Genomic DNA, 20,199 nt, shown 5'->3' with positions numbered 1-20,199 from the left:
AATGAAAATTTTCTATCAGAATAGTTTTGACTGTTTACAGTACCACTAAACCACAGAGCTACTTAGAATCTGGTATCTTGCCTCCAACCTCAAGCCTGGGGGCAGAGTAAGCAGAGCAGGTTACACTGTTGTCAGAACCCTGCTGTAGCAGGGCAAACACACCCCCTAAAAACATGGTGTGGTCTCACTGCCCAGGTGGGCTGGAAAACAAGGAGGGAGGGAAAAGAAACCCTTCACCATAGTGTGGAAAGTCTTCAGGAATGAGCCCACAGATTCTGCCAGATTTTTTAAACAGATACTGGAGAACAGAAGGACACTGAAAAATTAAAGTGTAAACTTTATGTCTTAGGGGCAGCAAACACAAAGAATAATGCCATGGAAGGCCAAGAAAAATCAGTCACAAGGACACAAAAACACCCAGACCCACTGATCAGTGTACATTAGGTATATTTTTATTTACAGAGTAGAGATGCCTAATCAATTATAAGGTTAGACACCCAATAATTCAGCTTTTTTTTGTGTAAAAGTATATAAATATATACATAAAATTCTATGAAGTAAACATTATTAACTGTGATACAGTTAACATTCACTACTATCCTTATGCTAACAGGCATCTCTTAAAGCTTAAATGCTGATTTCAAGATACCCTCTATAAAATAGCTCTAATTGTACTAGAAGGGCAAAAATTCTGTGCCATGAACAAGCTTTCAAAAGAGACTAGTAAAAGGTCTTTGTAATAAAGTTTACAAGATAAAAATACTGCTTCATCCCTCCCACTTCCCCACCCTGAAAGAAACAAATACCCCAAAACAGTTGCAGAACTGCAGGAAGTAATATAGGATTACTTTTTTTCTTCTTCTTAATTTTTCTTTTTAAATTAAAATATTTTTATTTCTGTCTTTCACGACATATTAAGGAAGCTGCAAAAAATGCAGCTTTATTAAATATTGTTATACAAAAATCTCACATGTGCATCCATGGGGCTGAAGATAATAGTGGTATTGTATGAGCTATCCCTTTTCCTTAAAACTATGTACCTTATTAGGAATGATGGAGAGACTTCATAGAAAAGGCATTGGACAGCAACTGAAGAAAGGGATTAGAAAACTATTGGCAAGACAAATAAAATGCTCCAAAGCCTCTCAATCTCCTTGCTTCCTTATTTTAAATGCACTTCTGCTTCAGTATTTTATTTGTCTCTCTGGTTTTCTTCATCCTGGAGTTTGTTCAGGACATAAAGGACAACTTGATAGCAGAAAATGTACTGATCCTATAAGGAAAAGGAAATTACAGAACATGTGAAAAATGCCTGCACACCTAAGCGCTCCCACTTGCACTTCACAGTTGTACAGTACTTTCAATACTAATTATACTCTTAAATAAAACCACCATCACCAAATCCCAAAGAAAACAAAAGACCCCAAAAAACAAAACAAAACAAAAAAACTCCAAACAAACAAAAAGGCCACAGTGGAAAAATATGCAACCTCAACTTAAAGCAAATACAGACACTCTTCTGCCACTAACTATCTTTCATATGGGACATTTAGCTTTCTTTCACACCAAAAGCACCAAAAGGAGACTAGGCACTTCATGTAAGCAGAAATGAAGACAGCAAGTGAATTTCAATGCCAACTAATACAGAACTCAGAGGACAGTGGAACTTCTTTCCTTAATCTGAGTGACAGAGGTGTGGGGGCTGGTAGATGTTTTGAGGTGTGAGGTGGGCATGGGGCTGATAGTTTGCTTATTTGATTTCAGGTTTCTTTTTTTTTTTAAACTATGACTTCACTTTTCCTTCCCATTCAAAGAAAAAGTGCAGATTTTAACAAGACCTTGTGATGACCATGTCTAAAGTTAATTAGCTCTAGATCCAGATTATTCCTAAAAGATTGAACTTCTGGATGAGTATATCACCAAAAGAGATCTCAAGACATGTCATTGATTCACAGCAGCTACAGTTAGGGCTTCTCTTCAGTTTATAATGCAACTTGAAACCAAAAATGCTTAGCTGACCTCCTCTATGAACACATGCTTTTGAAGATGAAAACTCATTTTTTTTTTTTTTAAACACAGATCAAATCAATACAGCATGTTAAAAATAGATTGTGTTTATAAATGTTAAATACAACCTGCTACTCATCTGATCCAATTCTTGTGACACAAATGTCACATTATAGTGCACAAAGACAATTGCTATGTGCATCACAAAGCTCTCTGGCACTTCGGGTGGTTCAGTGAGTGCCTGGGGAATGCAGACCCACCTCTGTCTGAACCATTCCGTGTCTCTGCAGGCGCATGGTGCGCACCAGGTCTGAGATGTCGAACTGCCAAAACAAACACAAGTTAAACACTCAAAAAAGACAGACATGAAGAACAAAGGAACATCAAACCAGGGAATAGAATTAGGTACATCAGTAATGAAACAAATAATTCACTACAGCCTATGTCTGCCTGGTAGATAACCAGCGTGTGCTGGTTAACCAGAGCAATCTGGATGTGGCCCTACATCTGACACTCCCCCCTTTTCTTGTGTTCTTTCTGGACACAGGCTCTTTTGCTTTAAGCATGCAGAAAAGAGAGTTTCAGACATTCAGAGGAAGCTTAGAAACTCCACTGAGCTAAGCATGACATAGCTCACCTTCTTTAGAAATTCACCACAGTTTTGCTACCCCAGGCTGCCAAGGGACACAAACATAAGGAAGCTAGCACCCTCCTGTGGATCACCCTAGAAAGCAATCCCTGGTTGTGCTGGAAAACTCAACTCCTTCCACCAATTGCCCAAGTCATCATGGCAATACCATTTTTCCCATGCCATGTGCCAGAAGTCCACTATGGTAGCAGATGACCTTGCAACATACTTCAAGTGGCACCTGGCTGCTGAGGTTCCCTGAGCTAACCCACTGGATATCAGAGCTCTCCCCATCTGGGATCACCAGCAAAGAAACACAGCACTGCCAACAGCACAGCACACTCTTTAAGAGATTGCATGGATTCAGTGGCACACACTTCCTGCAGGTCAGGAGCACCCCATGGCCATCTCCTGGGATACTCACATCGAGGTCTCTGCTGATGAGACCCAGGACCACGTCTATGCAGATGAGGGTGCCCGACCTGCCGATGCCCGCGCTGCAGTGGGTGATGATGGGTCCTGCCTTGTGCACGTGCCTCATGTACGAGATGAAGGTGAGCAGATCGTCCGGCTGCGAGGGCGTGTCGTGGTCAGGCCAGGCCACGAAGTTCAGGTGGGAAATGTGCCGCACTTCACCTGTCTGAGGGCCAAAAACAACACCACCGCTTGGCATGTGGCAAGAATGAAAAGAAAGAAACGGAGTTCCCAAAGAAAAGTCTCAGAACAGAGGGATTTGCCCAGTGAAGGTGCTTTGTAATTCAATACAGCAAGAGCTAAACTGGAAATAACCAGTAAGTAATTTAAAAGTGTAAGGTTCACTGTGCAGACTGAGCTGATCACACAGAGGAGTCAACCAGCCAGGCTGAATTATTATTGAATTAATATCCCTACATATGTTTCTGTGGCCAATGGGGACCAAAATTTAGAGTCTTATTAGTATAATTAAATCATAGCTTGGCCCAAATGCCTTCTCCTGTAAAGGTCACAAAGCAGCACAAGCTGCCACGAGGAACAGCTGCCCAGTAATGATCATTGGGCAAAGAGGAGAAGCCCTGGGTTGCCTCTTGATGTAGACAATGCAAGTGAAAGCAGGAAAAGCAGAAGTATAAGGATAATATGGCAACACTCAGAAAAAACTCTAAGTATGCAGAATTAGATTCACTCACCTGAATCTCTTCGAGCTCCAGCACCCTGATGATGAAGCCCTTCAGCTGCTGCAGTCTCACAAGAGCGAGGCGCAGTCTGTCATTGATCATGGTGGTTTTATTGAGCACATCTGGCCAGTAACGCTGACACTTTATCTTTTCTCCCTCGACCTCCTGAGTCATCATGGCAATCACAGTACAGTTTTGCTCCCAAACCATTTGCCAGAAATCTGCCACGGTAGTAGGAAGAGGTCCTTGGCAGGCAATGTAAACAAACTCCTCGCTCCCCACGGGCATGCGGATGAAGCTGGCATTGATGTATCCACCTTCCACCCCGAGAGGGACTCTGGTGGTGTCATCTGTCACCCCCACAAACAGAGAGACCTCATGTTAGCTGTGCACATCATCTCACCCTCACACAGTACAGGCTGAGCCTTACACACTCACACAGCACTTATCTCCACTGATGCTTCCACAGCTTGCTTTAGCATAAATAAATCATTTAAACACTTAATTTAGGACACTAATCAGTGCTTGTAATAAAGAAAAAGATGTCTGCAGGAGAAATATAAATCAGCAGACAGGTGGGATAAGCAATTTGAACTGCAGCAACTCTGAAAAACAGAGGTTGAGTTTTTCCTTACATAGAACTAACCTCTGTAAGTTCTTACTTCTCAACACCTAACAAGCAGAATTTTATGGCAGGAAATTTACTGACAATAGTACACATGTCTGTTTTTCCAATTCTGCATGGGTAAAACTGAAAGAACCTTCTCTGATTCTACATGTATACATCATTTAAGACATGGGATCTGCTAAAACAACTGAAAAATCTGTGAACATCCATCCCCACCTACCACAGCATAGTAGTATATTGTTCACTGATCTTAAAGTGCTTCATAAATGCTTGCTATAATCCTTACTAAGATTAGGAATCAAACCATGCCACCTCTGATCCAATCCATCTGACCATACAGGTGGTGACAGAATGTCAACTGTGAATTTCAAATGAGTTAGGACTTACAAGGAAGTATGTTTTTATATCTGTTCTTTCTCCTGTTCTCCTTTGCTTGTCCAATCAAGCACTGATCCAGAGGTTTTAATTCCTGGAGGTTCTGAAAAGAAGCAATTATGTGCATTTGCATTAGGAAACACTGGTTGGTAATAATAGCAAGAGTGGTTATGTTATCAAGTCATTAACAAACAGAATAATTTAAAATCAAATCCTAACATGGACATGCAAAATAATGCAGTCACAGGAAAGAATCTTTTACACAGCCAAGAAAATGAAATCAACAACAAAAAAAAAAAAAATCAAATCCTGTAACTATCAATAAATATTTAATCTCATTCTCTCAAAAAAGAAAAAAATCATGTAACATGGCTGACTTAAGACTTTGAAAAAACTGATTTCACATTCAGTAGCTGGACTTTACAGTCCTTGTCTATGCCTGTTTACATTATATTCACTTGGTAATTTACCAGAAACAAGAATGATGCAAAAAGCACTTATGAACTGAATTCAAACTAATCTCATCTCTCAGCAGCTTGTAGGAGAAGGGAGAGAAGTCTTTGGTGTCAAGTCTTTTCATCTCTTTTGAGCTTCCAATTAAAGAGCTATGGAATTCAAGGCTGTGATGATCCAGCCATTCTATTTTTGTTTCATACTGGGAGAAAGGACTTTAGAGGACAAACAGTTACTCACTTCGATCTCTTTAGAAGGGACTCCCTGTTCCAGCAATCCACGCAACATCCTGATCACTGACTTCAATTTGGCTCCTGAATATTTGCCTCCAGGGAGCACATTCACAATAGGGAGTGCAGAGATCTCTTCATTTGTCACTAGGGGGAAATCTAGCAGAAGATATAAAATATAAATAAATAGCTAAAACCAGGGAAACATAAACTGAAGCTCACAGCTGGATTTGCATGTTGCTGTTTTCTCCTGAATGCACCCATACACAGAGAGAACACTGCTCTCCTCTTAGTTTGGCAGGCAAAACAAATTAACTAGCAAAACCAGTAAGACACAAAATCAGCTCTGATAAATCCAGTAACTAAAGGGAGTATTTTCCTGAACTTCCAATAAGTACATTGAAACAAACTTCAAGTGCATTTTAAATGTAAGTTCTTCACACAATAACCTACAAAAATGGATGGACATGCACAGGGATAATTCAGAACTCTCCACATTACAGGCTGTGACTTGTTTTTAGCACTAATACTCAACACGTATACAGCACATCTTACAATTGTCTCTTGGAAGGACATTTTTTTTCCAATACAGTTTGCCTCCCATCAGGCCTTCAGTGCTTCTCTGAAGCACAACAAAATTCATAAACCAAGAATCTCTCTGGTACTGCAATTAGAAGCGTCCTAAACATACTGACTTAGTCTGAAGTATCACATGGATTATCCTTTCTTCTTCAAATGAATGCAAAGGACTGCTGTATATGAATTTCAGGAACTAACATTTCTAATGCTAGCTGCCAAACACATCAAACTGTACAGATGCCACTCTGCCACACTAAGCAGCACTGGAAGAATGACAGGCGAGATAAAAAAGTAGTGCCTGATCTGAGCATGGGGTAGCTGGTATGTGAAACACATGATGTATCAATCTAATCACAGTCAAACATATATTTATTGTTACAGCTGAGTGAGCTGATACTAAGTGAGCTGATACTGATAGTGAGACAGATACTGAGGAAGGAAGTATTGCAGCTAGTCCTAGCTTTCTACAACTACAGACACAACATTGCCAATACTTGTTCCTATTAACTCCCACACACTTACTACATAAAAATGTAGAGATCCTTCCCAGTGCATTGCTGAGCTGTTTGAATCCCCCTTATACCCACACTGACACCCTCAAAACATACCCAGGACATCTCAAAATTCACTTCTGTTTCTATAAAGTGACCCTGAAGTTTCCCAGTGATAATGTAAAATGTCCTTGCCTTTATTCACACGCTCCTGGCTGACTGATTCGATGGGCAGCTCGTCGCTTCCCCACGTGATCTCCTCCTCATCTGCCTGGCTCAGGGAAGGCTGTGGAGGGGACCTATGAGAGGACAAGGTAAGGAAGTAAGAAATAACACCTAGAACCAACACATTTGCCACCTAGTTAAAAAAAAAAAAACAACAAACAAGCCCCACCAGAAAGTAATTTATAGCTACAATTATTTCTGGACTGGACCCCTACACCAGTGATCTCAAAAACCTTTTTTCCCCCCTGGTTTTCTTTTTTACATCCCCAAAGGGGATCTTAAAAATTTAACAGTGGAAAAAGAGCCAGGAATATACAAATCTAGTAATAACTACCACTGCAATTATTTTTCAAAGGCTAAGCAATTAAATAGCATCCAATAGCAGATTTGTACCACTCACACAATTCACTACACTTGAGTATCTATTTTCAATTGCAATTTTTCTAGCTTTGTTGAAGATATTGATGAATGGATTAAGTATTTTAGGTCATAACGCCGCCAAGTCTCAATCCCAAACTTCTCATAAGCTTAACAACATAAAACCATATACATTTTCATTGAAATTTCACTTGGACTAAAATTATTTCAACAAGAAAAACAACCTTGGGAATATATAAAGTTCAAAGTGGCTCAACGGGACAACTAGCTGGTAACTTGGTCAGTCATATGCTTCATGCTCCACGGAAAAAACAGTAAGCCCCAGGCACCCAAATGGGTGCTGATGGAGCAGAGGAATTCTACACTTGAGTTGCAGTAGTCTAAAACCAGAATATGTAACACTAATAAAGGTTGTATAGATTTAAACTGAAGACAGCATTGATTGAGTGTTTTCTTCACATCCAAATACCCAGTTGTTAGCACAATGTAAATTATGTTATTTGGAGACATCTGAACACAGTCCAGCTACTTGCTACAACAACATATGAAAGGAACAGACAAAAGTAGGGTGTAGTAAACCACATAAAGCTGACTAGTATTCAGGAAAATTACAACTTTTAAAGCAAGGAACAGACCAAGAGAACAATTCAACAAGCCGTTGCACAGATATTTTATTAGGTTTGTTTTGGGGGTGGCTTCTTGATTTTTTTGTTGTTGTTTTTTCTCATTCCAACATATTACACTTCAGACTTCCAGACTTCATGGGTTTGCTTTCAACCAACACTAGAAAAGAAATTTTACCTTTCTGGCACAGCTTTTACTTCACAATAGTCTTCACAGCCATTTACATGTGTTGCCTAGAAGAAGATGCATTTCAAAACACATTAAAAGACATAGTTACAACATTCACATGCTGCAAGTTTTAAACAATTAACAATTACTGAGAATATTTCTGAAGGGTACTAAGTTCAAAGCAGCACATAATGGAAGACTTTCCTCTTTTAGACATCTCATTAACCCAAAATAACAGAGGACGAGAACACTGAGCACTTGGAAAGATACTCTACTGTAACAAGGCCAAAAAGCTATATTAACATCACTCCTGACTCTCAGCAGCAGCAGAGTCACCTAAGTTTCCCCCAGCTGGCTTTTTTTGTTTCTAATACTTAGAAACCCTTTATGAGCTAAGCTAGATAGTGAAAACTTCTGCCTCAGAGCTGTCAAGCCACAGTTCCTATAGTGTGGATATGGAACACACCTCTAAATGACACAAACTCCTATTCACACCTTCCTCAGCAGACAATGAAGACTCTGCAGTGCAAAGGAAGGCATTTGCATCCTTCTTTCAAGAACAACTCTACAAAATAATTTCTACTTTTTAGGCCAACTTGCTTTTCCACTGCCATACTGGGACAATTTTACTCATGGCTCTCCCTAGAGCACATTGACACAGAGCCAGATTCCTAATCTGATTTTCAGCTCTACTAACTGGACAGAAAGCTGCAAGAGGCAGGATGTGCTGGAGAGACAGAGTTCTGCTGATTTGAAACAAGAGACAAAACCCAGGCTTCCAGTGACTGATGTAAACCAGGACACACAATAACATAGAGTAAACCACATAGAGAAGTTATTCAAGCTAATGAACTTATCCTAGCAAAAAGCAGCAGGAGAAGAAATTTTAAATCCATATTTTCACATTTTGGACAGTAAGGTCTACATGGCATTAATTTTCACTGTGACCACTTCCCTTCTTTGAGCAGGAGTCACTGAAATCTTTTAGATTAAAAAGCTGAAGTAGCATTAATAAAGTAGTTTTATTACCACTCTTTTTGAAAAAAAAAGCTGATGGACTTCATATGATAGTGTAAAATAACTTTAAGCTTTGTTCTCTTACATAGGTAATTTATAATTATACGCTATTTAAAAATAAATGTTTACACATCATTTAAAGCTACTACCTACAGTGATGCTATCATTTAAAGGACATATCATGTTATTACCACCAATTCTATGCTAATAAGGAAAAAAACTGAAAGAGCACTTGCCAGCTTCTTGCCATCCTACCTCTGAAAAATCTTCAGGTAAAGATGACCCATCACAGTCTGTGTCCTCAGACTTATCTTCTGTCACCCTTCCATTCATCTCTGCTGAAAAGGAAAACCGGGGGTACACCATAAACACACCAGAAAATGCCCAGGAGCCACCCTCTCACAGATGTGAATCCTGTTCCACCTGTCTGGCACCAGACAGGGAATACAGGTGCCAGAATAACCAAGAAACACATTTTGAGGCTCTTTGCTACCAGAGTGTTGAAAAGAGTTCTTACTGTATAGGATAAACAGACTTTAGGTTTCTTTTTTTGACAACTGGCACAGCTGCCATGTTATGTGAGGTTGTTTGCACAGAATATCTGTGTCACAGCATAACTGATGGACAGGCTGCAGCTACTGAGTTACCACATTATCCCTGCCAGTGGTTTTTCTGCAATTCAGTTGGATTTAGACCAGCAGTAGGTCCAAACCAGGATTCTACTCACTCTTTGCATTAACAAAATGTAATTAGGACATGCCAGATAAAATCTGACTTGTATCTCTCTGCTGTGGAAGCACCCTGCTGCCATACCCTATGAATTCAATTCATCTTCAGTCACAAAGGACAGCCTACAGGAAATTTGGAGTACTGGAGCTCCAATGATATTCCTTAGCTGAGATCCTGGCACAGCCAGAACCTCCGTGATCCCTGACTTCAATGACCAATGACAATAACCCTTGTAGTCATGACCTGAAATAATTACAATTTTGAAAGGTGTATATTGAGTTATAGAAGGAATCTCTACAGAAGCAGCAAGCATCTTGCTTGAAGGTTTGGAGCATGCATACAGAGTGTGACCCCACAAAGGAACTACAAACCCTACTCCCTCACTACATTTGAGTTAATAACAAGTAAAAGTGAGGAGATGGAATGAAGCAAGAAAAATGTGTACAGTCAGAATGAGGTACTGAAAAAGAGCCAATCTTTCTAAAATAGACAAAAGTTGGTGAATTGTTTGGTTTTGAGAGATCTCAACACATTTCCAAGTTGTGGAATCTGAAGTCAATGAAATGCTGAAATGCTTCAGCACACCAACATGACTGCATCTGCAGGACCAGGTATCCAAACAATAGTAATTTCACTCAAGGGACAACTCTACAATAGGAATAATTTTCCCAAATTACTTAAAGCAAAATTCAGATTTTTTCAAACCAGAACCTCACTTATTACATTGCATCTTGAATTCACAGTAATCAGCAACTATTTGTCTGTGTTCAACTTGGGAAACTTCCAGTTCAGATATCAAATCAAAGTCAATCAACTTCCCCTGTCGACAAATCAGCTGCTTACTTGGCACCTTGTTTCAGTGTTTTGCTGTCTGTGATGTTTTTTTTAATGGCTCACATTACCTGGCAGGTGATTTTCTGATGCAGCCTTCTTGAGATGTAGAAGACTCTGAGCCTCTGAAGTAGCATTATTCTGATTTAAGAGATTCTGGGCTTCCTCATCTACAACATCCAACAGATACTGGACAACTTCATTGTGGTCATCTTCATCATAATACTCATCATCTGGAACCTCTGCTCCTGAAGGCAAACAGTGCAAAATGACAAGTTTTCCCAGTACAGAATGGTTTGCAAAAACTAATGTAAAGGGTCAGACACAAGGCATTATTTCTAGCTGTTACCATGGCCTTCCTTTATTTCTAACACAAAATCCAATTTCTATAAATCCACTTTCAACATCAACTAACTCCCATAAAGCAATGCACAAGACTTGGAAATGATCTTCTAAAAGAGACTGCCAGCCTAACATTTGCTTATTTCAGCATATTCAACCATGCCATGATTCTCTTGCACTGGTACAATAAAGACAGAATGACACAGTGCCCATCTCACCCCCTCTTACCTGATTTGTCAATGTGTTTAGGGAAATCTGACATCTGGTTGGTAAATCCAAGGGAAGGTGCATCTTCTGCCCCTGAGAAGTTCATTAGTGCTTTTGTGTGATGGATATTGTTTTCTGTATTTCCCTGAGAAGGTCCCAGGATGCCATTGCCATTGACCTGAGGAAGCAAAGAACAATCAACAAATTGTTACAAATTAACTATTAAAGAGCCTGGCAGTTTGTTGAAGCAGCAAACAACCACTAAAAAGTTCTCACCTCTCCTCAGCAACAAATAAAAACCTCTATTCATATCATCTGAGATATTTGGGTGATGGGTGGGAAGTTTCACATGACGAGCAAATAAAACAAAATCAAGGAAATAAGAAAAAAACCCACATGCTGATGAAGCAGCAGCTTTTACAATAGAACATGTGGTAGTACTTAACATTACTTTAATCCCTATAAAATGTATGCAAGATTCAGTATTTTTGGTCCCATTACAACAGCATTTCTATGGAAAAACTAAGGGGGGAAAAAAGAAAGAAAACCACCTAGCAAATATAATATGAAAGCATCTGCAGAAACTGTGGGCTGAATGGAGTATTCTGGATGATAGCCTTACATCCTTTTCATAAGACAATTTCCTTTTCAACAAAGCAGTGCCAAAAGAAAGCGCAGATAAATTTAAAAAACTTGCATTTTTATTATGATCACTGCTTATTCATGTCAATTGATAATAGTGGGTTTGTATACTTTGATCACTAGATTGTTTCATTCATTTATTTAATTTTAGAAGTGTTTGAAGCAGATCCTTTTCTCTGGTTAATGGTAACAGGCACAAGAGAGGAGCATTTACCTTGGGCCCATAAGCATCAGTTGACTTCTCTGTTTTGTCACAGGGATCACCACAGGAACAACCTAAAAAAATGTGGGAAAAACAACAACTTTTTCTCTGAAATTAAATTAGCTCCCAGTGATTATTTTTACAAAAGAAGCAAGTATTATTTAATGCTACATTACAACATGAGTAGCATTTCTGCCTGGTTTCTGTGCATTGCCAAAATTCTGTCTGAATGACTACACTTCATATAATGGCTTTTTGAATGTTCTGTTTAATGTGATCAGAAAGCATGAATGCTAATACAAGTAACCAACTCAAAGCAAAGAGAAACGTTGATAAAAAGTTTAACAACTTACAGTGGAAACATGCACCTTTGAGATAGTGTTGATTCCCTTTTCCTCAAAAAGTATGAGATACAGCCCCAGAAACATCTGTCATTGACTACGTTTTTTTTTTAAATATTATCTGACACTTGGGTCCTTCTTCAAAGGAACCCTTTTGCTCTATATTAGAGAGAATTACTAAACTACACAAGAGATGATATCATAAAAACACTATTGGTGAATCTCTTTTCATGGAGCTTTTAGAGGAAAGATCAAGCAAACTCCTGTTGGAGCTGATCACAAAAAGCTGGACTAGGATAGTCTCTTCTGGTCCATATCAGTTCCTCAATTTTTATAAACAGGTGAATTTCACTTGCTATGAGTAAGCACAGAAATCTTACCATTAGCTTTCATTGGCCATGGACTTGAGTTCTCTGGGCTTTTGGATTTTGGGAACACTGCATGACCATCTCTGTGGAAAGAAATATTTACAGGAATATTTATTAAAAAATAAGTAAATCACAGTAAGCAACAGATATTGAAGTAAGCAGCACTACTGGTAAAACTGCTAATCATTCCCAACCAGCTTGGTGTCACTTGCAAACTGAGTGAGGACGCGTCCAACCCCTCTTCCAAATCATCAATAAAGAAATGGAACTGGACTGGCCCCAACACTGAGCTCTGGGGAAACCCCACTAGCACCATTCACCATCACTGTCTCACTCCAGCCAGGTTTCAACCCAGTGAGGAGCATCTCCCCAAGGCATGGGCTGCCAGCTTCTCCAGGAGTGCTGTGGGAGACAGCATCAGAGACTTCACTCAATCCAGCTGACACATCCACAGCCTTTCCCTTATCCACCAGATGGGGAGCCCATCATGAAAGTAGATCAGGTGGGCCAGGCAGGACCTGGCTTTCCTGAATCCCTGCTGGCTGGGCCTGATCCCTTTGTTCTGTACATGCTGTGTGGTCACTCAAGGTGATCTGTTCTATAACCTCCCCCAGCACTGAGGTCAGGCCTATAGGCCTGTAGCTCCCTGCATCCTGCAGATGGGTGTCACACTGGTCACACTGCAGTCACCTGGGACCTCCCTGGTGAGCCAGGACTGATGACAAACGATGGAGAGTGGCTTGGTAAGCTCTCCTGCCAGCTCCTTGCACATCCTTGGATGAATCCCATCCATCCTCACTGACCTGTGGGTGTCTAAGTGCCACAGCAGGTCTCTGACTAATTCCTCCTGGATTGCAAGGGGCCTATTTGAACACTTGTAGCTCATAGCTGGACACAGCCTTGTGCACCCAAGAAGCACAAAGCACAGCAAGTACCACATACCCTTGTGCTCCACTGCAGCACAAAAGCTGTGAATTTACAGACCCTTTCCATAGAGTCAGTCCTCAGTAACACGTGGTGAATTTCCTGACACACCAGGAACAGGTTTTACTCATACACTCTCAGATACACTCATACAATCATGCAAGAAAAACAAAAAGTACAAGGAAGCATCTGCTTCCAGAACACACCTGGTTGCTTTGAGCACCACTGTTGGGAGGCATGTTTCCAGCATTCTTTTGGCTTCTTTCAGAGTCATTCCTTGTGTGCTTACTCCATTAATGTAATGGATAATATCTAGTACATGGAGACTCTCCTCTCTGGCAGCAACTGATTTGGGAAGAATGTCACTAATATACACAGCTTGATAAAGGCTGTCATGGCCTCCTGATAAGGACAAACCTTTGCAGGGAAAGAAGGGGAAAACAATTAAAAATCAAGGTTTCTTTGTAACTAAAGGGGAAGGTTTTTCTTTAGGGCAAAAAGCAGATTAATTCCATGTTACCTAGCTCCTCCTTATGGCACATCAGTGTAATGTCAGGCAGCAAATGAGGCAACACTGGCATCTTTGGTAACTCCAGAACACGCCCCAGCACTAATCTGACAGTCCTGGGGGCAGCTCGCAGGAAGTTGACAGCATCAGTATGGCTCATGTTGGTGACATCAATGTCATTCACCTGCAAGGAACAAAGCAACACAGGTGTCTGTGTTAGGCCACAAGTAAGACAGCATTACTGAGGAAGAAGGAAGGAACATTGCTGTTCTCAAGTGCCATTGAATCATGTCTCTCAGAAGGTGCTATCTTAGTCCTTTAACCACATTTGACTTGGCCTACACAACACAGTTCCTTTTTTTTTTATTTTTTTTTTGACTCAAAGTTGTCCATTTTGTGCAATCCCTGTACATGAAAAGGTGAATTCTCTCACTTTTATGAGTCGGTCCCCAGGCCGCAGTCTCCCGTCGCTTTTGGCAGGATCCTGAACAATGTCATGCACGTAGCAGCCAACACTGTCGTTACCTTTGGTCACTGTGAAACCCAGGCTGCCCTTGTCTGACTTGGTCAGAGTCACTCTGAGCTCCACTTCCTAGGGGGACAAAACAGCACCTTACTAACAGGCAATCAGAAGAAATAAGAACATTTTACTGAATTTAAGACAATGCATTTACCTACTGATTTAAGTGTGACATAAGCCTGGAACAACATTTCTTATCAGGCTCAGCTTAAATGCTTCAAATAAGTATCTCTAATGAGTTCAAGACAGAACCAAATAATGTTTTACATGGAAATAACATGGGGCCCAAAGTCTATGAATTAAACAAAATTTTGAAGGCACACATCAAAATTCATACCTTATTTTATCTTAATCTAGGTGCCATATATAAGAAAGGCTTTGTATTTTTAAACATCTCAACACATCCGTAATTATTCAGAACAAAATAAATGAGCATATTTTGCTACAGTGAGACACGATACCATAGAGCTTATCTGGAAACTGAACACATGCACATGTTTTGCCCACTTTAATTTGCATTAATTTTGATTTGAAAGATATGGATCTGTCTGATTTGCACAAAAAAAAAATCACAGAGCACCAGGAAGGATGGAGAAAAACTTCTGAAGAAGGGACTAAGAAAAATACAGTTTCTTGTCAAAATGGAGTATTGGCTACCTATAACATGGAAGACCCTCACAACTGGGATGTATCAAGACTCAATTTAAATTTTTTTCAATATTTGAACAGATTATGTGATGATATGGAAGTCCCTTAGATACACAAGACATTTCTGTGGTATCAAAAACTTTCTCAGAAGAGCCTCAAAAATAGGCTCCATCCTGCAGCACAGCAGAAAGTCTGGGATTCATATTTATAAATGCAGCAAAGAATAGGGTCTCCTGATGCCCTTGATGCCTCAATTTATTCTCTGACCTCTGAACAACCATCTAAAACTAAAAGAGCAGAAGCAAGATGTCTGCCATTTAAGCTTCCTTTGAGTACACAGTTGAGAGGTAGGTAAATATTTAATGCCAAGGTTTCCAGGATGAAATGACCCATGAAATGGACATACACACATCCACCTATGTACACATGGATGCCTCCACATCCACAGGGGAACATGCATCAACTCTTCAAGAGCCCACACTGCAGAAAATGCCTGCAGACACTGATATGAGCAGCTGCCACTGATTACAAATGGCAATGTATGTGCCATTTATTAGGCACACACCCAGAGTAGTGCAAGTATAACCTACAGCTATCCCACTTGTAAATTAATGTGCCTAATTTCTATCCACTCTCAAAATCACGACTAAAACAACCATAGCAGGACATTTAGGCTCCTGAAAGACAGAAACAGTGTATTACTGGCTCATATTCTTCAGCATTTTTTTCCAGCTGGGTGAGTAATGAATCTATTTCTCCCAGGTGTGAAGTCAGCTCAGAGACAGGAGTTGCATAACAGTCATTTATTAACATGGATGTGGTAACATCAGGCACAGTTCTACAGGTTGGGATCACTGGCAAATCCAAAGGCAGATCACTACAGATAAAGCAGAAAAAAAAAGGAAAAACAGCAGTAAGTACGATGTGGCTGTCATTCATAAATTAATATATGAACCGATGCTGACTTTATGCAGATGTAAAAAGCAAACCAAGAGAAGCATTTCTATGAATAGGTCCAATGAACTACATTTATAAACATTTCTGCAGGATGATGAGGATCATTATCAGCAGCATACCTGTCCTCCAGCTCTGCCTTGCCGGGAGCCTCCTGATCAGGGTACAGGATGGTGCGGACAGCATCCCTCTGGGCAGGGTGTGCCTCATACTGAGCCTGTGCCCGTGCCTCAGCTTCCCCTGAGCCCTGGTACAGCGCTGAACTCCAGCCCAGGCCCACCTGGGCCACTGACTCCATCACCTCCTCATCACCACTTCTGCTGCTGTCGCTGTAGCTGTCTCTTCTGGAGGGAGATTTTAGCCTTTTCTTGCTCAGATCAGTAGTTTCATTTTCATCTGAGCTGTCGCCTTGTTCTCTATTTGATGGACCAGAAACTTCTCTGCTGACCTCAGGAAAAACTTGTTGGGGCGAATGGATGGGGGTCTACAAGAGCAAAAGCATTTAATTCATAATTATCCAGTTCTGACGACAAAAGAAAGTTTCAAAGACTGCATAAAATTACCAAAAAACAAGGAGTCAGTGGCTACTGACTAAACTGTTGAAACACATCATAGCAGAGTTCCAAAAAGTTCAATGCAACTTGGCCAAGACAAAGCGCGCAAAATTCTGAAACTTACGCTGCTAAAAACATTTAAATTCATTTAAGGAAAACAAAAAACAAAAGTACTTTAGCTTCAGAAAGCCTACTGACAGACACTTTTAAACTATGCCCAGCAGTGTTCTATGCAAGTACTATGAAATCCCTTCCAACCAGAAGCTGAGGCTCACAGAGCTACTGAAGTCAAACCAACCTCACAGAGGAGGGAAACAGAGAAGTGGTCAACCAAATAGCAACTGTAACAGACTACAAAAACTAAGATAATTTATGCCAAATGGTGACTGTTAACCAAGTTATTAACCACTACTAGAATGAATAACAATTTGCCAATTGTCACATATTCCCAAGAACATTCCTGAGATGGAAGAGACCCACAAGGATCATCCAAGCCTAATTCCTGGCCCTGCACAGGACAGTCTCAGGAATCACACCCTGTGCCATAGAGCAATGTCCAAACGCTTCTGGAACTCTGGCAGGCTTAGTGCTGTGATGAATTCCCTGGGGAAATTAAATTGAAGACCTGTCTCCATTAGTTTTACACTTTCCTATTATGGAAATCCTAATTTTCAGGCAATTTGTCCTGTACACTCTCTTTTGTTGAAACACATTTCATTTCCACTTCTTCAAGTATCCTAAAGTGGTCTTCTGGTCTTTCAATTTATTTACTGGGCCATTTTGAAAATATTCTTTGGGACACCTCTAATTTCCAGAAGGTAAATATGACAACATTTTCCCTGTTTTTACATACATCAACACCAAATCGGTGTTTTGCAGAATATCCTTCACAGAAATATCCAATTTTTATCTGATACCAACTTCAAAACATTAGGTAAAGAAATCTCTGCTCCAGAAACACTGTGTTAAACCAATTTCTCATGCCTTAGGTTGCAAAATGGAGGAAAAAAGCTTTTGAAGCCATACATTCCTTTAACAGTGCACTCCTAAGGGATTCATTCCAAGAACCACATTTCTGTGAGCACTCTCCCCATTATTCCATTTGCATCTTGCAGATGGATTAATGCAGATGGAACTTACCCACCCACCCACCAGATCGAATAAATGAACCTTAAACAGCAAATAATGTTTAAAAAAATCCCATTCCAGACACCTTACCAGCAACGAAGGGTCAATGTCTGGTAGTATTCCAGATGGTGGCCGGCAAAGGAGAAGAGAGACCTCTGGAGATGTTCCCCTCAGAGCAGAGATGACTTCCTGTGGCCACAGAGGGATTCACTGTCAGATGCAGACTAGCAGGGCTACCACAGTATCAGTTTCACTACTATGGGTACAAACCTGCTGGGACAAGCCCTTCAGGGAGGCCCCGTTCACCTTCAGGATGACGTCCCCGATCTCAATCTGCCCGCTCTCTGCGGCTGGCTGCCCAGGGAAGAGCTTCTTCACCCGCACAATCGTCGAGCCCAGCTGCTCCGGGGTCAGGCTGTCCTCACGGCAGAAACTGAACCCGAGGCCTGAGCTGTTCTTCAGGAGTTTCACCTCAAATGTGTTCTCTGTAAAAGAAACATGAACTGTGGTGTAGCAGCTGTGGGTTCCTCTGGGTCTGGGTTGAAGACACTTGAGACGGCAGTTCATGTTTGGACTCAAGTGTTTATTATTTCTTATCAGTAAAACAGTCTCACTACTGTGAGTTCAGCAGCTTTTCTTTGGAAGGCACAAAATGGCTAACAGTCTCTTGTTACAAGGTCTTTTAAGACTAAACTATCCAATTAAGAGCTGACACCTAGATTATTTTCCCTTTTCACCCAATAACTGATCCCCAAAAGCCTGCAATGTGGACTTTTCTGCCCAATTACAAAATGCCACTCAAATCCATGAAGGCGGAGGAAGAAGAAACATGAAGAAGAAACCCAGGATGACACCCTGTGCCCTCCATCTTGCTTCTATACTAAATTTCTCACCAAGTGATACACCTACACTACTCTCTATAATCTATTTCACACTTTTGTGGATTCTAGTCTATCTTGAAGTCTAGGAAACTTTCTCCATGAATGAGGGCCAAAGTCAGTGTTCCCCTGGGGGTCAGGACACCCCAGAGCAGACAGAAAAATATTCTGGTGCCCTGGGTTTCCACAATTAACTTATTATTTCCTATTGCACATGGCCATGGAAAGAGCGTCTGGTGCTCATATTCCAGACATGACAACGTGCAATCTCTCCCTCACATGGTTCTTTTACTGGGTTGAACACAAGTGTTACCCAAAAAAACCCTCCAGGTTACAGACGACAAAAAGCTGATCACAACTTCTGAGTTGACTTGCTTGGCCTGACAACATCAAAGTGCAGGAAGGCAGAGTGTCTCCAAAGGACTGTTCCCTAGGAAGTCCATTAAGGAACCTTTTAAAGCACAGAGTGACACAACCTTTCCAGCCACTGACTAGTGAGCTGGAGCTCCTGGCAGACAGGACAGAGCCCATGCAAGAAGACCCAAAGGTATCTGCAGGGGTTCTGCCATTTGGGTAGGCTTCCCTTCACCTGCACAAATCACTAGCAGGAGAGGCTGAATTATGTCAACCTCTAGTCAGGGGCACAAACCCTTCTATCTTCATGTAGCTCTTGATGTCTTCTCTCTTCTAAGACAGGAGCTGCAGGACCCAGAAGCACTCTTTATATATAAATATCTAAATTCTCCTTGGCACCCCTTAGCGGCACCCCCTAACTCCAATCGTGCTACAGCCTTGGCATCTAAGGTGACACTGGGAAAGAACATGAAACAGTGAGAGAGCAAAAAGTGAACAGTAGTTAAACAAAGTAACCAAGATGTGAAAGGAAGTGTTAAAAAGAAACACAACAGCACAAAAAGAAAGAGACTGCATTATGTGCAAGGGCTTGGTATAGCCATTTCCACTCCATTTCCATTCTAAGAAGTAAAGAAAATCTTATGAAACTACAGGATGCTTTGACAGTTAAGACAATTGTTCTGCGGGAGCTGACCTGCAGTGACAAAGCTGTAATCTTTGGCATTTGAAGAATCTGTTGCTGGCTTCTCCTGTGGCTCACACTGCCCCACCTGGCATGGGAGCGTGCACTGTGGTGTCACTGGAGCATGAGCCTTAGCCCCTGAAAGCTGACCCTTTTCCAACAGCAGGTGCACCACCTAAAGAGATGAAACATTCTCCAGTTAACTGGCAACAGAGATAGCACAGTCTAGAGTGTGTGTTTCCTTCTAACTTCTCAGGGTCCAAACTTTTACAGCAGCAAGTGTTATAGATACTCCCCTCCCCATATATGTCCTCCAATTACTCCTTATTTTTTAAGGGCTGTTAAATGACAACCTCCAAAATACACAATGGACTTGCAAGACATTTGCCAATACAGTAAGAAAGGGTATTCTTCCTATAAAGTTGTGAGG

At 40.9% G+C, this 20,199-nt stretch overlaps 1 protein-coding gene across 4 annotated transcripts in view; it reads right to left on the bottom strand.

Moving 5' to 3' along the window:
* Positions 1 to 430: 430 nt before the first annotated feature.
* PTPN13 (protein tyrosine phosphatase non-receptor type 13) overlaps positions 431 to 20,199 on the bottom strand; it is a 111,542-nt gene continuing 91,773 nt past the window's right edge. For 3 of the 4 annotated variants that reach the window (XM_063156703.1, XM_063156705.1, XM_063156706.1), the window contains 21 exons: positions 19,782 to 19,944; positions 18,126 to 18,340; positions 17,946 to 18,044; positions 16,296 to 16,657; positions 15,922 to 16,096; positions 14,485 to 14,643; positions 14,064 to 14,235; positions 13,750 to 13,960; positions 12,632 to 12,702; positions 11,923 to 11,984; positions 11,088 to 11,244; positions 10,589 to 10,765; positions 9,213 to 9,295; positions 7,950 to 8,005; positions 6,741 to 6,844; positions 5,486 to 5,634; positions 4,805 to 4,895; positions 3,802 to 4,139; positions 3,060 to 3,275; positions 2,268 to 2,330; positions 431 to 1,273 (listed from right to left, as the gene is read on the bottom strand). In XM_063156703.1, the coding sequence (XP_063012773.1) occupies positions 1,193 to 1,273; positions 2,268 to 2,330; positions 3,060 to 3,275; positions 3,802 to 4,139; positions 4,805 to 4,895; positions 5,486 to 5,634; positions 6,741 to 6,844; positions 7,950 to 8,005; positions 9,213 to 9,295; positions 10,589 to 10,765; positions 11,088 to 11,244; positions 11,923 to 11,984; positions 12,632 to 12,702; positions 13,750 to 13,960; positions 14,064 to 14,235; positions 14,485 to 14,643; positions 15,922 to 16,096; positions 16,296 to 16,657; positions 17,946 to 18,044; positions 18,126 to 18,340; positions 19,782 to 19,944 (3,204 nt within the window). In that variant the 3' untranslated portion in view covers positions 431 to 1,192. The remainder of the gene's footprint in view (positions 1,274 to 2,267; positions 2,331 to 3,059; positions 3,276 to 3,801; positions 4,140 to 4,804; positions 4,896 to 5,485; positions 5,635 to 6,740; positions 6,845 to 7,949; positions 8,006 to 9,212; positions 9,296 to 10,588; positions 10,766 to 11,087; positions 11,245 to 11,922; positions 11,985 to 12,631; positions 12,703 to 13,749; positions 13,961 to 14,063; positions 14,236 to 14,484; positions 14,644 to 15,921; positions 16,097 to 16,295; positions 16,658 to 17,945; positions 18,045 to 18,125; positions 18,341 to 19,781; positions 19,945 to 20,199) is intronic. The other variant, XM_063156704.1, reaches the window with a different exon arrangement.

Source organism: Melospiza melodia, chromosome 5 (genome assembly GCF_035770615.1).
Source record: "Melospiza melodia melodia isolate bMelMel2 chromosome 5, bMelMel2.pri, whole genome shotgun sequence".
Lineage (NCBI taxonomy): Eukaryota > Metazoa > Chordata > Aves > Passeriformes > Passerellidae > Melospiza > Melospiza melodia.
Note: the sequence above shows the minus strand (reverse complement) of the source record. Positions and strands in the feature narration are given on the sequence as shown.